This window comes from Osmerus eperlanus, chromosome 5 (genome assembly GCF_963692335.1).
Source record: "Osmerus eperlanus chromosome 5, fOsmEpe2.1, whole genome shotgun sequence".
NCBI lineage: Eukaryota > Metazoa > Chordata > Actinopteri > Osmeriformes > Osmeridae > Osmerus > Osmerus eperlanus.
In genome coordinates, this window is record NC_085022.1 from 18,709,364 (window position 1) to 18,725,990 (window position 16,627).

At 47.2% G+C, this 16,627-nt stretch overlaps 1 protein-coding gene across 1 annotated transcript in view; it reads left to right on the forward strand.

The window, feature by feature from the left end:
* Nucleotides 1–16,627, forward strand: part of tmtc2b (transmembrane O-mannosyltransferase targeting cadherins 2b) — a 68,546-nt gene that overhangs the window by 25,939 nt on the left and 25,980 nt on the right. Inside the window, exon 2 of the mRNA XM_062462283.1 lies at nucleotides 4,172–4,781. Coding sequence (XP_062318267.1) covers nucleotides 4,172–4,781 — 610 coding nt within the window. The remainder of the gene's footprint in view (nucleotides 1–4,171; nucleotides 4,782–16,627) is intronic.

Sequence of the window (16,627 nt, forward strand, 5' to 3'; positions counted from 1 at the left end):
ATCCCTCCTCCCCTCGTTTGCAGCCCTGGGCATGTGGTTATTGATCTGCTAGAATGCTCATGGGAAGAAACCCGAGACAATGGAGCTGGTGGCACTGCTGGGTGGACGACCCAGAGGCCTCTGTGGGCATTCTGGAAATATGGCTGCTTTCTTTCAGATACTGAAACACCGTGATGACACATACTTGGCACTGTCCAGATCACTCTTCTCTTATGCCAGCGTTGTTCCTTTTCCCTGTGTTCACATGCTGGCATAAATAGACAACTATTGTAGATTGTTTTGTGGAAGACTACATTGCCTATATTGTCTTTCTTTCTGCGCAAAAGGCTTTCTATGCTTGTGAAATATATTTTCGAAAATAAAATATAATAAAATAAAATATAATGTGCTGATTATAAGAAGGCAATACATGAGCTTTTTCCCTCTCACACCCTTTTTCACTTACAAAAGGGATTTTTTCACATTTTCTTTCAGATCCATCCCCTCATCTTAAATGCATAGCTGGACTAATCCAGCTCTTCTTTCCAATCTAATATCTCCTCTGCTGTCTGTGGCCTCTGCCGGCCTGCTGACCTCTCCGATTTCCACAGACGCGATGGAAAAGCCAATCAATCTTCAATCTGAGATGATCTTTTAACGTGGCATCCCACAGTCAGAGGGATTGTGTTCTTCACCAAACCCTGCTCATGTATTCATCACACCAGCTCCCCCGGGAACAGTGCGAGGGACTAGCACACCGCTAGCAAGATCAGAACTGTATACAAGAAAGCTTTTCTACATCAATGCCATTTCTTTTAGGACAATACTATTTCCTGCTACATCAACCTTTCCTCTTGAAACTATGCAAAAACACATATTTGTACTGTCAAAGTGGATACCTTTGTTATAGCTCCTTATTGTTTAGCTGATGAGAGTTAGGTGTGATACAGTACAGGCAGTACAGTATATTGCAGTCCCTTGGTTAACTAGTTGTATGGAAACTGAACCTATTTGAAAAGACTTGGAGTCAGTGAGTATGGTTAGTCATGCCTATGATATGAACACCAGGCGCACATTACAAGGTTTGTTTTTCTGGATGGTGGGATCTCACGTCTTTGTTTGGATGAAGTCATGCAGCACTTGTCTAAAAACATTGAGGTTTACAGACTGCTTTTAACTCCACAGTGATATCGTTTCTGCCTCTACCACAGCAATGTGTAGGTTTATCTATTGTAAGCACTGAATTACACACATCTCTGTCAACTATCTGGCATCTGCAAGATCTACAGTTTCTTTCAGAATGTTTCACTAATCTTTGACATTAGCCTAACAACTCGCATGTTTGTTTTGATGCAATATGATCCAGGGGCATTAGAATAACATGAGACACATTTGCAAAGAACCTTCCAAGTGAAGAGAAGGCTAGTGACTTGAAGAATGAAAACCTTTCAAGGGCTTGGCTGGGTGAAAGGAGGTTGGCTGGAGAAGAGGATACTGATTGCCATTTTGTGGAAGGTCAAAGGACAGTTGGGGGGGGGGGGGAGGGGGGGGGAATACAATGGCAAGTGGAGGGGTTTGAGATTAGGGGGGAGGGGCATGGGAAAGGAGGCTGGGTTGGATATCTGGTGGAGGATGGAGGTAGAGAAGGGATTGTACGAGGGAATAGGGATTCTGGGAGTGATCACATGATCCAGGCGATCCTCTGAGACTCGACAGGCAGGCGTGCGGTTGGAGCAGGAATGTGCTCCCGGCTGGAAAAGGTTTGCAGTGCGCTGAGAGGTCCTGCCTGTCTTGGCTGCCGCCTGCCTCCTAGCCACAGAGAGAAACCCAATCTTCCTCTTCACTCCAGCAGGCTTCTCAGCAAGGCTGAACCTGCCTGGGATGATGTCCATCCTCGATCACAAGACTTAAGAAGGACCATCTCGCATGAATGACCATGCCCTGGGATGAATGACCATGCACTGGGATGAATGACCATGCACTGGAAGCCTAACTGTCAGGAAAAAGACACGCTAGGCTATATCAATGTGTTAGCCTGACTTCAGAATTCCAGTATATGGTCTTAGTAGTCGCTGTGGCAACGTGGGTTTAGGACTTCTTGCTCTCTCCCTGCTTTCTACATCCCTCCATCTCCTCCCGGGACTGACTGACTGGTAACCACAGAGCTCAGGAGTGTTGCCTGCCTGTCGTAAGATGACTATCTGAGAGGTGAGCCTTCGGCTGCGTGACTCAGGAAGCCACAGTGCTTGTAGTGGTTTGACAGGCTGGCTTGGGTCTCCACCTCTGTCTCGGCTCCAGTCGCAGTGGTTGAGATGCAATACACACTGTATCTGGCCTCTTTGGCCCCACCGCAATGGGCAATGAAAAAAAACACACACACACTTGTCTCCAAAATGGTTCAAAGATGTAATTGAACCCTAATGCTTCTTATGTGAGCATCTTGCGGTAGAGTGAAGATTTTACTTGACAAATGGGCCAGAGAAAATAAACTGGCATATCTGAGTCACAAACCCAGCAGTAGGCCTGCAGCCCTGGGCCCTAAAGTCCGCTGGCATTCTGCAGCCCAGCACCGCCCTGCTGGCTGAGGACTCAGAGAAACCAGAGATGCTTCTCCGTGACATCCAGCCACGTCCAACAAGACTGCATGTCCTTCGCAAATCTATCTCTGCCTTCCAATAATGCTACATGTACTAAGGACAAAGTTGCATTTATTCGTGTCTCTCAGACAGAGTATAAGCCATCCCATAATTGTTCTTCAACGAGAGACCAATAGGCTTGCTGCTAGTGGCCCAGGATGAGATGTTTGTGATGTATTGGTGACTGTAGTGTATGTAGAAACATATTCGATGAAATGGCCTAAAATAGAATATTATAGATTGCTCCTTTACACTTTTCTCTCTATTTCTCTCTCTCTTTCTATTGCTCTCTATTTCTCTCTCTTTATTTGACTTCCCATCGAGAGCTTTCTTTGTCTGCCTTTTGTTATTGTGTTTGTACGGTTGTCTGTTTGCTTCTCTCCCCCCCCCCCTCTCCTCCCTCTCTGTGTCTAATTGCTTGTGCTAATGTGGCCACCATGGGGGCTGATTACATCCCGGTGTGTTATCACACGTGTCCTGTCCCATCCATCAGGCATGGTTAATTACACGCCTGTGCTCGAGCTCACACGTTGCTCTCCAAGGACACGCGTCATCTCCATGGCTGTCATCTCCATGGCTGTCATCTCCATGGCTGTCATCTCCATGGCTGTCATCTCCATGGCTGTCATCTCCATGGCTGTCATCTCCATGGCTGTCATCTCCATGGCTGTCATCTCCGCTCTCCAGACAAAGGGATGCGAGGTCTGTTTTTGTACCAGGGCAGACAAGCACCGAGGAACTCCTAGTTGACCTACCCCTGTTGGGATGAGGAGGAGCAGGTCTTCCCCCAGTCCCTGGTCCCTGTTTCCGTTGGAGCGCGGTCCTCCTCTCCCCGCTGAAGGCTGACGTAGAGCTACCAGGGGGGCCCCTCGGTTCCTCAGCCTGGTCCTGAGAGAGGTCCCTCACATCTGATCAACACAGCCTATTCTGTCTGTGGACCCTGCTGCTCTTAAATCCCCAAATGCAAACATGTTAATCACCCTCCGTCCTCCGCGGGCTTCCCCCATCCCTCGCTCTGCTTCTTTCTCAACCCATTGTGGTGGGTCTGTTTTGGAGATAACCAGCTCTCAGCTGGTTATCAAGCAATCAAGCAAACGCGTGATTGACAGGTCTGGTCCCTCAGTCCCCATGCAGCTTATATGGCGACCCCCCTCCCTCTCCCTCTGTGTGACTATTTGTGTTGGGGCAAGGGTGTGGTGTGTCCACAGCCGTCAGTGGGAACTAACTATGGCTGTATTCATTTCCCCCGGCTCCATGAGTCTCAGGCTTCACTTCACGTCAGTGTTTATGCCCACTCTCAGGACTGGATGTCCCTATTAAAGCTGCATCATTCTTCATATAAAAAAAAAAAAAACTCCATTACGCTCCAACGGTGCGTAATGTATGCTCCTGAACAGCTTGTTCTTCGCCTCAAGATTTTGTGTCCCTCCCCTCTAATCAGGAGAACCAGGAGTTTTGTTAGAGACATGACAGAATGAAAAAAGGTGCGATAAACAAATGAAAGATCCCTCTAACCCCCCCTCCCCTTCTCTCTTGTTCTCTCCGTCTCTCCACAGCCGCGCAATCAAAACCAACCAGGACCTTCTCCCAGACACCCCGTGGATCAACATCTTCTATGACGACTTCTGGGGCACCCTGCTCACCCACAGCGGCAGCCACAAGTCCTACCGCCCGCTCTGCACCCTCTCCTTCCGCCTCAACCATGCCCTTGGGGGGCTGGAGCCCTGGGGATACCACCTGGTCAACGTGGGTCTGCACGGGGCCGTGACGGCGCTCTTCACCCGGCTCGCCTGCCTGCTCCTGGGGGAGGGTCTCTGGAGCCTGCTGGCCGGGCTACTGTTCGCCTCCCACCCCATCCACACGGAGGCCGTGGCCGGGATCGTGGGGCGGGCAGACATTGGAGCCGCCCTCTTCTTCCTGCTGTCCCTGTTGTGCTACGTGCGTCACTGCTGCCGGCGAAGCGGGAGCCACGTTGGGGGCAGCGTGGAGGGGCTGTCCTCGGGCTGCCCGGGGGGGGTCTGGCTCCTGGGCTGCCTGGGCTGTGCCGCCTGCAGCATGCTGTGGAAGGAGCAGGGGGTGACGGTGCTGGCGGTGGCCGCCCTCTACGACGTCTGCGTCTTCCACCGGCTCAAGCTGCGGCAGGTCGTCACGCTCCTCTACTGCAAGGTAAACAGTTGGTCCACGCCGTGGTTGTTATGCATGGCTCCCATTTCCTGTTTCTCCTACCCCGGCTGCCCCCAGTGGCAAGCCGCAAACAGAAAGGGGATATTCACATTGTGTGTTTGCCTTTGCGTTGGGATGTGATTTGGAAAACATTTTTCTAATGTATGTACAGCTGTGTGATTCGGATTGAGCTGTTGTTTTCCCCCCGCTATGCTAGTTAAATATACAAGCTGGGAAAAGAAAGAGAATGCATGTCTCCTGTTTGTTTATTTGAGTCAACAGGCCCATACTCTTGTATACACAACGCACACACACACAGCCATAGTCAGTGGGAAGCTATGGTCCTACTCTGGTCCTGGTTTTGCTGTGCATTTGACATGAGTGGAGTGTGACAAGGAGCCATGTTAGTGGAGTGAGACTTCCAGTGGTCCTATCTGACTGTCATCTTGAATGTACGAGTGTTTCATCTTGCGTTAACAGTGTCTTTAAGCCCAATTAAGAAACACTTAACTAATAAGCGAGTAATTACATCCAGGCTAGTTGGATGATGATTTGCTAATGACGTGTCTGCCACTAGGGTAAAGTGAATGTTATTGAGATGAATGATGCTACGATGAAAGCAAATGTTCAAGGAGTTTTGTGTTTACATGCAAAACATTAGCCTTGGAATCTATCAGCATCTAAGTGTGTGCGCTTGTGTGTTAAATGAAACTGAAAAGCAAGATCTCTCACAAAGGCTCCCTGGTTCTGGTTTTCTGTTGAAGCACACCAGCCATCAAGAATTTGATTTTTTCTCAACTGCGCCCTGTCAGGAGTGCTTAGCGTCTGTTCTCTGGTCATGTGACCGCCCCTGCTCTGTGCCCATCAGGCCAGATCGAAGCAGACATGTGCACAAATGTTGCGGGAGGGAGTCCAGAGGAGCTGATGGCACTGGAACACCCTGACATACACAGGCTGAGGACACAACGTGTCTTTTAGAAAGACTGGGGTGTGGAGGAGTGCTGCGGAGACAGAGAGAGAGAGTGAGAGAGAGAGTGAGAGTGAGAGAGAGAGTGAGAGAGAGAGTGAGAGAGAGAGTGAGAGAGTGACAGAGAGAGTGAGAGAGAGAGTGAGAGAGAGAGTGAGAGAGAGAGTGAGAGAGAGAGTGAGAGGGAGAGAGAGAAATAGAGAGAGAAAGGGCCATACGGAGAGAGGCTGATGAGGGGAGATGGGTAATATTGCTCAAGGAGAGGATAGCCTATAGCTGACTGTCTCTGTGTTTGCTCGTAATGGACCACAGTAATAGGTCCACCCTGCCAGTGGAGGCCTTCCCTGGGGAAGGAGAGGCAGCTTACAGAAGGCTGGCAGGACCTGGGCCTGGGCTCATCTCATGCCCTGGCACATTATGTGTGCACCAGATTTACTACACGTCACCAGTTTCCATTTAGGTGTGATTGATTTGGAGCACAGCTGAGGCCTGATTTGTCAGTGGCATGCTTTAGGAGCTGGCAGCACCACCCGAGTTAGCATGAGTCTGGTATGCGTAAACCACTCGTCACGAGCGATAATAATCAATAGGTTTTCCTCAGGGCGAAATGGGAGCGAGGCTGGGTTAGCGCTAGCCTGTACGCTGGAGAATGGATTTTAGGTCAGCAATTAGTATATTCTAGAATGTCAGTTTGGATATCGACACAATTTTTCTGCCTGCTGTCTCTGACGACTGAGCACTCTCGCATTTCCCAGCGCACTGTGAAACAGTCAGTTATATGCTCACTAGGATGAATTTCGGTTTAGGTATGCTAAGTGAGTGGTGCATATTAGAAACACCATTCATTCTAATTGAAGACACTTGCAAGAAAGCATTTTCTCTCGCAAGAAAGCATTTTAAATCTGCTGAAGTATCAGTTTGAGAAGAGAGCAGGTGACAAATGAACATGCTCACCACTATACATTGTCATTTAGCAGAAGCTCTCATCCAGAGCTATAATGTCGTGTAGTGTTGTTAAAATTATGTCTCTGTTTCTTTGCCGTGGAATACGCCGACGTTGTGCATTCGGCGTTTTGTTTTAGTCGAGCAGAAAACAGGCTCGAGGAGAAAGAGAAACAAAAACGCTGTGGGGAGAGAGAAAGAAGAGTGTGAGAGAGAACCATGGAGGGGAAGAGGAAGCGAGTCGGACGGAGTGTTCTGTACAGTAAGCGAAGGAGCACATGTAGGTTTGCAGCTCCTGGCAGCCTCGGGTCCCAGGGCACAGGGGAGGTTTTATTGAGAGACCTGAGAGAACTCTTGGAGGGCTTCCTCCTGCCGCTCACCGCCCCTCTGGAAGGAAAAACAACCACCATGCGTCTCCTACAGCCAATGAAAGTCAGCCATCTCGCCGTCACGGAACTTTAAAGAGCTGCCTTCGGTTGACGTTCTGCAACCATGCATGGTTTATGTCTGTCTAATCAGCTGATTTGGGGGGGGGGGGGGGTTGATGGCTAACAACCTGTTATCCTGCCACAAACATTTGCACAGGCTTATTTCCTTTCACACTCCATTGAGGTGTCTGTATGGATGGGAACATGTCCATAGTTTACACAGGGGAAATCCAACAGCTTTATAGAGTTATGTAGCTACTCTGAAGGTACGAAGCTACAAGACTAGCTACAATGAGGACTCCTTTGAAATCATGCAGCTAAGACTTGTACTGTAGGCTACTAAAAACTCAGAAATCATATTTAAAGCTGTCAGATTTGTTTGTTCAGGCTCCTCTTTTACAACAGTGTATGGCCTTTGAATATAATTGTTGTGTTTTATAAAAGCATGCTAGCTCCTACCAAATACTTTACTAGTATCCCAGTATAAGACATGTTGGCAGCAGCTAAATGTGTCGTGTAACTGAGCTATCTTTATGTGGAAAAAAATGCTCTTTATGAGCTAATTTTCTGCGTGGAACTGGTTAACAGGCTCATTTTCAATAACAGATACTGAAGCTAGATACGATTAGTACACCTAGTTTGGCATTTGAGTTGTGCTATTCAATATGATCTCACAATGTTGATTCATTAATGTGGTGCAGTAAAACTTCTCCTCAGGACTTGGCATCTGGGCTGTTTTTCCACAACACATTTCTTTGTTGGTTAGCTATTAAAGTAAATGTTTCGACAACTGTGTGACATAGTTCTGTAATTCGAGTGAGTTGGTAAGACAAAAAAACGGACAAAATATTGTTTACCCCATGATTTTTGTGTAAACATACTTTGTGTAAACATTTTATGTGACACTGAAATTAGAATTGTTTTCTTTTGATCAATGGCCCTGATTTAGTTTAAAAGGAGGGTTTTTTCTGTACTTTCAACTTCCGAAAGTTCCCACATAGTGTAACTTTCCCAGTTGAACCATCCAAAACGGACAAACGGAGCAGCTTCTTTGTAATAGCCTGAATAAGGGACTGTGTTCAGTCATGGTCTTCACAGCCTTGTGTGATTTACTGCTCCTGGGTGAGCCTTGTCTTGAAGAGAAGGACGCAAGACAAGACAATACCCACTCAGAAACATGGCGCCCTCCATTTTTGGCTGTACAAAAAAGGGCTTAGTCTGTGGTGATGCGATTTCCCCTCCCCTGCCACAGTAAACAGAAATGTCCTGTTATGCCACAAGGACACAAGGCCTCCTGCCTGAGAGATGGCTGGATTGAATTGTCACTGTGGGGCATCAAGATCTGTCACTGTAACGTCATCTTCATTCCTCATACAGTGCTCTCCATTAAAGGTCAGGGGCAGTCTGGAAGCTGTCTGTAGAGCTCATTCATCCATGTTGAACTCTCCTAACCCAGACCAACACTACTCCCAAGTATGACACCAGAATATCTGTCATGTTTTTTTTTTCTTTCATAAACAAATCATTTCACACCTGTCACATGTAGTGCTCTGTTGCTACCCTGCAAGGACACGGTGTCTGTGCTCCTAATGTGTCCGTGGGGGGGTTGGAGCGTGACCAGTTTAGCCCAGCCAGGCGCTCAGGTGTTCCTGGAGCTGGTGAGGCCACAGGGATCCATCAAAGACAAGGAGGCCGAGCACAGGTGGGAGTGTGTCGTACACCCGGGGATGGGGGCCAAAACATGCGCTGTGTGTGTGTTTGTGTGCACAGTAAAAGATGCATGCCCTTGCAGTGTAACATGTCGAAGTGAAACAGAGCCTTCCCCAGTTTAGCCGGAGCTTCACAGATGGCTCCTCCATGCTCTAATGGCCGTTGTCAGCATGTGATGGAGTGGGCCTGGTGGACGCAGCCCGTCTTCCTCCACCCACACCTTCCTCCCAGCTGACCCCCCCTCCAGCCTACCCCCACTCACCTACCCTCAGACACCTGCCGCTCGCCCTCGCACCCACCCGTTCGGATGTGGAGGAGTGCCATAGAGCGCCGTGCCAAACAATGTTGAGGTCAGTGCGAGTTCCCAGGACGCCTCCTGTTCTGCCCTGCCGGGCTCCAGGATGCGTGGCGAGGCTCGGAGACCCCCTGAGCATGATGGGAAGCCACTGCGCTGTGGCAGCTCATGGCCGGCTTACACTCGTCAGAGATAAGACAACCTGACACACATGGTGTCCGTGACAACCAAACACTCCTGACCCTGACCCTCCCCATGGCGGAGGGAGAGACACAGAGAGGGAGAGAGAGGGAGAGAGAGGGAGGGAGAGAGCGGGAGAGAGAGGGAGAGAGAGGGAGGGAGAGAGAGGGAGAGAGAGGGAGAGACCAACAGACAGAATGTCAGGAGGAGGGAACACAGAAAGGGACACATCTGTCTAAACTGAATACAGACCTGCTGTTTCACAATGACTCCGATCTTAGCAGACTGTCTGCGTATTCAGGCTGTGTGAAGGCCAGTTCCTTGTGTATTTTGATGGTTAAAAAATAGCATGTCAATATGTCAACATGAAAATGCCCTTAGGTTAATGGGTTTTTCAGCGTAACGGCTTGTATTATAGAAAATCACTGTTTGGAACTGAAAGCAATTAATCTTTCTATTCATTATTAAATGCGTATTCCGTCTTGATTCAATTACTTCATCACAATCTCCGTTGTTTAGGGTTCCCTTTGTCCTTTTTCACATCTGAGTGTAAAATGAACCAGCCAAAACGAGCTCCTTTGTGAGCCGCTAGGATGGATGCACTTATTGTGAGGTCTCTCTCTGTCTCTCTGTATCTGTTTGTGTGTGTGTATTTGTGAGATAGAGAGAAATATAGCAAGAGGGAGAGTGAGAGAGAAGAAAGACAGAGGGAGAGCAAGATGTTGAACTTGACATCCCAGGGTCAGAAGCAGTGTTTTTTTCTCAGTGAACCATGAAGCAGTTGGTCTATTTTAGGATACTGCATGTCCACACTGTACAGCACCTCTATCTCTCTCTCTCTCTCTTTACCGTACATCGTTTCATCATTTACAGCTAGAACTTCCATTGGCATCTAAAATACTTCTAGGTATGACTTATCCTATGAAGTGGGTGACACTTCAATCAGATGTGACGGCATGAGTTAAAAAAAAATATATATATATATAAATGTATATATATTCTGTGATTCCTGTGATGATTTCCGATGTCCATGGGGCCCAGGCCATGTAAGGCCTTCTGGGTTCCCAGTCTGTGATCCCAGCCTTTACACCAAACCCAGCCTCAGTCCCACTCCCTACCCCTTCACCAGACCCAGCATCAACCTAGTCATATCTGTCAGTGTCACAGTGCTCATGCTTAGTGTCCCTCCCAGACGACGTACCACGTCATAGCAGGCTGACTGGCCTATAAGCACAATAATGAATAACTGGGATCTTGGTCTGGTTGACAGCTATGGAATACTCAACTCTGTCATTAGACGTGTAGAGTTGAGCTCTCCATACAGACGCGAAAGATGGAGTGATCTTCAACATCTGCTCTCCATCTGTCTTTTCTCTCTCTCGCGCTCTCACTCTCGCTCTCACTCACTCTCTCTCGCACTCTCTCTCACTCTATCTTTCTCTCTCTCTCTCTCTCTTTTTTTTTCTCTCTCTCTGTTATTTTCACTCAGACACTCATATTTTGTTTGTTGCTGAGTTGCAGTTCTTGTCCCCAAACATTCAGCTGGCAATTTGGGATAAATCGTCTTTGGCCCAGACTCATTTCTCATATTCTCCATAGTGACACACTGGAATGATTATCACAGTGGTGTAGCCAAGCCACAGTGGACAGTCTGCTTGTAAACACCAATACAAATTGTGGAAAATCTTCCCCCAGTAACAAAGACAGCATCCCACCTCTCCAGCAGAATTAGGACCATCTTTGATTCAAATGCTTCACTCTCAAGTTGATCAAAGGTTTGCTTTATAAGCAACACAATGTTTACATCTCACGTAATTACTCTTCATGACACAGGGTGGATATGATCTCTTATTTTTGATACTGTAAACACAGTATTCAGCTTGCGTCTTTGGATTGAAGAGTGTGCTCTCAGTATTATTCTTAGTCCATTAATCTACTAAGCAACTCTTTACTCCTCACTCTTTTTTCTCATATTTTCTGTCTCTCAAATTTGTTATCCCTTTGCCATCGTGGAAGCTCTAACATATTTGTCCTTCTGCATGGTGCTTTAGTCTGTCTTAAAGACCACAACTCTATTCTGCCATGGAAAGCCTTCATGTATTGAGGATGCCTGACCTCCCGTTGTACTGAGGGGGGGGGGGGGGATCTCCATGCAGAGGGTTGACTCTGCTCAAGACCATGCAGGTCTTTGTCATTTCATATTCCTTATTCAGAAGCTGGTTGAGTTATCATCAGGTACCGAGCCGTTCTCTGTCTCCACATCCCCTGTGACCCCAGCCTTCTGGAATACTGCAGGGCTGCCCAGAGTACATAAACACAGGGAAGGAAAAAGTAAGATTTGGGGGCTGTCAGTTTATATTCTGGACCCTTATTGTGGTTTCACTCAATAAATGTTTTTGGTGAATTGTTTGAAGACTGGTTTTCCCTATCATTTCACTGTTTTAATTTGGTTTCTTTGACCCTTTCCCCTCTTCTCTAAAGGGCCGTGGCGAATATCTGCTACTGATAAAGATATGCAAAGCTGTTTCAGTTGACCTTGTTTTAAGGGACTTTGATGAATTGCGATTGACGTGATCTTGAATTTGCTGCTGATAGATTCTGACCATGCAGTTTGAACATTAGACAGTCAGCGATTCTTCAAGCCAAAATAATGTCAGTACTTGACCTCCTAGATTGTTCCAGTCAACTGTTGTATTAACTTCTCATTTATATCTAGCAATATTGATATTATTACTTTGGAATAAAGTGCTTTATAGCTCTTATAATCTCAAGTTACAGTCTCCCTCAAACTTAGCAATGGAATATCTTTTCATTGATTGGCTGTTCATATTCCCAAGACCTGTGCTGGGTGTCATTTCCTCCCTCCCTTAACTTCTCTCCCTCTAACCCTCCTTCGGCACTGGCCTCTAACACAGCTCCAACCCAGACTTTCCAGAGCCCCTTCCTTAGCCCTGTTCCCAGAGAGGGGTTATAGAGTCCCACTTGCCCTAACTCTAACCCAGAGAGGGTCTTCAGATTGCTGCGGCTGATTGTGACTGCTGCTGAGGGCACTAATGGGCTCTGATTATAGGAGGAGGTAGAAAGGGAGAGAGAACCCACTGACCCTCCAACCTGGCTCATATGTCTTTGGCAAAGATCAATTTCCACAAATTGTGTGTGTGTGTGTGTGTGTGTGTGTGTGTGTGTGTGTGTGTGTGTGTGTGTGTGTGTGTGTGTGTGTGTGTGTGTGTGTGTGTGTGTGTGTGTGTGTGTGTGTGTGTGTGTGTGTGTGTGTGTGTGTGTGTGTGTGTGTGTGAAATATGTGAAATGGATGATTAGAGGGAACATCAAATGGGACCGTGTGTAATCGTCTCTGTCTGTCCGTGTGACAAATGGTGTATGTAATTAGAGCTAGGAAGAGACAGAGAAAGATAGAGGTTAGTGCTAGAATCCTATGGGTCATGTACAAGGGTTGCTATGGGGATTTTCGTAAATGTGACCTGACCATCTGAACATCTGTTGGGGTCCATTCAGGGTATCCAATATGGAATCTCCTCCGGGATAAGTTATCTCTGCCTACCTGAGGTTAGACCTGCTTACAGACTCTCACACAGAGCCTAATCACAGCCAGAAGCAAACATAAAAATTCAGCTTTGCTGCTTAACTTGTCGTGGCTTATCATTTACATTTACATTTAGTCATTTAGCAGACGCTCTTATCCAGAGCGACTTACAGTAAGTACAGGGACATTCCCCCCGAAGCAAGTAGGGTGAAGTGCCTTGCCCAAGGACACAACGTCATTTGGCACGTCCGGGAATCGAACTGGCAACCTTCAGATTACTAGCCCGACTCCCTCACCGCTCAGCCATCTGACTCCCTTGATACCTCCCTTGATACCATTGATACCATCTAGATACCATTCATTTGGTCAGGTGGATGCCGAGTTGCTTGAAGACCTGCCCTCTTTCCTCGTCCCTCCATCAAAGCCCTTCTCTTCTCCTGGAAATCAGTGTTTTCATTCCTCTCATCTTTAATGTTTCACAGTCAATACATGTCAGGTTTTATCTCTAGCAGATTCCTGCTCCATCATTGACTCCTCCCCCTCCCAGGTGATTGGTGGATTATGGGTTCCAGAGTCAGCTGACTGTGTTCGCTGTGAGATGAGGTCATTCAGGTTAAACGCTTTGAACAAGAGCACTGCTGAGCAGGTTCCTGCTGAGGAGGTTGACCGTTTAAACCCTGAGAACATGTGGTCCTTGACCCCGACAAGCATGGTCCACGTGAGGTCAGGTCACGCTTGGCCATGTGTAAAGGGTGATCAATTTCAAGGTTCTGACATCATCCATGTGTCAATTTTACAACTGTCAGTTTTTACATTCTCACAACCTACTTTGATTTCCACCTAATTCCGGGAACAGACACTTACATGTATGTACTCGGTGTCTGTTATTCTACAGAGTAACATGCTCCGTCTTTCTCTCTAATCATGGGGACAACATCATTAAATGCAGAACAATCCTCAAGCTCTGCCCCAATTTCCATAACAAGCCATAAAAGTTGGTGACTTAATTGGAGCATTTCAAGTCTCTTCATTATGTAGTTATATAGTTCCAAGTAGTCAAAGTGGAACAATTGGAGTTATCTTGAATACACTGTGCGAGAGCTGTTCCTAATTCTCAACACGTTAAGGAAGCAATATAGCCCCAGTTCTTATCATGTTCTGTCATGTGTTTTACACTATGAGTTGCTGTCCTTGCTGACAGAACCCTTTCAACATGGCTGATAAGGGTTGGGGTTAGGGAGGGTTGGGGGTGCACTGGTTGTGGTTGACCTTCATGCCATGCAGACGTCCACATTGTTATCACGTAACCCGCTGCAGCTGTGAACGTGTCATATTTGTTTGATCGAATGTGGGGGAGGTGTCACTTCCCTCAAACCCTCTGCTGTTGATGCTGTGATCTTTAGCGAGGATCTTTCCCATCGTGTGAAAACGTAGCATGGGAGTTCTCCTTCAGATGCAGAGTGTGTCTCTACATGAAAAGGGGTTGGATGGTTGTCTCTGGTTTCCATGACGAGTGATGGATATGAGCTCCTTGTCAGTCCTGGAGTACTTGGATTTGCATTTCTATTTGAATGTATTATGTTATTCACAGAGCACCTTGTAAATGTCTAGTAGGTTTGTTTTATCCATAAGACCTAGGCTACATCCTTCCTAGTCCTTCTGAGAGGGATTATCTCTGTTGATACTGGGTTTGAGTGAAGGCCAGGATGAATGGATAGGTCAGACCAGGGTACAGTATCTGATCTGATTCACCCCTGCTTCCTATCCCAGTATCTGCTTGGTAGGTGGGAAATCCAAGGTGACACAAAGGACCTTTGCCTCAACTAGTCCGGATTGGTGCTCGGCAAATTAGTATGGGGCCATGTGTCAATGAGTGAGGGAGATGTGTGCTTCAGTGTGTGTGTGTGTGTAAGAAAAAACTTGAGTTGCCACAAATGATTTATTTTTCTTTGAGGGCCCATTCCAGACCCAGGGTCTAATCAATGGCACAGCACGTATCTCTCCCCACTCACCAGTCGCTCTTGAAACCCTTTCTGATTGAAATGTCTTCCCGCTCGTTTTCCACCCCAAGTGTTTGGAAGAAAGGCGTGCAAAGAGAATAAACGGAGTTTCTGTAATTAGTCTATTTTGCACTTCATCTCCAAGGATATTTTCTTCACATGCCTGCCTCATAAAAGAGTCAATTGTTTCAGTTCCGAACTGATTGAGCCTGAAATAAAAAGGAACAGAAAAGAGGGACACAAAGGCTTCCTGCCTCCTACCGGGTTGTGCTAAACCACTTATTTCAAGATAAACTGGATTATGGACAAAAGGGGACAAAGCTGGAATTTCTGGGCCCTCAGCAGAATGGGGCCAGGGCCCTCGGACCTCATGCTGGGCCCCGTAATTGAACTTGTGCTTTTGAAAGGCAGACATTTTTAATGGGAGGCATATTAGGGAGATCCTTGTGTTTGTTTGCTTAAAGAGATCATGGTGACAGCTCCACAGTCAATGTACACAGGTCTGCAACATGCTGACGGTACCCCAGCCCACCAGTCTGAATCTACCCTTCGCTGTCAGTCTGACTGCTCAGCCTGAAACAGCTCCGGTTTGTTGAGAATATAATGGCAAGGGCCAAGGGCCACACATGTTTTCCATGGAAATGTTAATAAAGGTCTGTTCCATGTTGTTGAAACTGCCTTAAGGCTTGGCCTGCATTTAGCAGAGACTATCTGCCAAACATACTGTATGCAAATACGAAGCAGGCAGTGTGGTTGTGGTTAGCAGGCATGGTGATGTGTGTCTAGTGTACCACAGCAGGGCAAGAGAGGAGTCTGGATGACATAGTCATTTGTCACAGGGCCAGGTAGCGTATATGGCAATCAGTTACTCACAGCCAGATGAGCCTCACCACTGTGTGCCCTGCCTTGCCAGAACGGACCCGCTCCCTGGCTCTCCAGGTGGGTGAGGTCTGGTTCTTGGGTGGACTGCCGTGCAGCTTAGGGTGGGTTCGAGCCAGCTCAATGGGACTCGACCCTAGTCCCATTTCCCATCTCATGGAGCCCCTCTGTGTCCTCTCCAACTGCATCTCCCCCCTGGTGGGGCTGGAGGACAGGGCGTCTTAAGCCCCTAATTAGGGAGAGCCCTGCTGTGGAGCCCCTCGCATGCCAGTCTGGATCTCCAGTGGTGGTGATAGTATTAACACCATGATTCTGACCTTGCTGGTTGACGCCCTGTTTTGAGGCTGCTGCACTGTTCAGTACACACGCTCTTATTTCGAGTAGGTCGTCTGAGTTATTTCTATTGTGAGTCTACAAAGCGGCATTCCGCTAGTAATTGTTTGGAGAGATGAATGTGTTTGAGTTTTAAAGAGGATGTCCAACAGGTTCATGGGAAGTTCAGACAAAAGATGTTAGACAGGCAATCTGTGTGTAATGGTGCTAGAGAGAAGAATCTTTTTGCATTTACTGTTCCTGTTGATTTATATCTGTATTAAAGCATAACTGTCCTGTTCATGTGATCCACTTTATACCTGTAATATTTCAGTTCGAAGCTAGAATTTGTCTGTGCTACATCCAACATAGCTCCACAGCAACATATTTTTTGCTTGGTTTACACTCCCCTCAGAACTCATAGCACTAATAAAATTGTTAGACCTTGTTTTGAACATCTCTCTGTAGGACCAAGTTGCTTCTGTCATGTATGTGACACTACACATACCCTGACATATCTACCCCTGCCTGCCCTGTCACAATGGTTGTCCTTTTGGCTGTCCAGCATAGGAAGGATCTTTTCCATAAGCCTCTT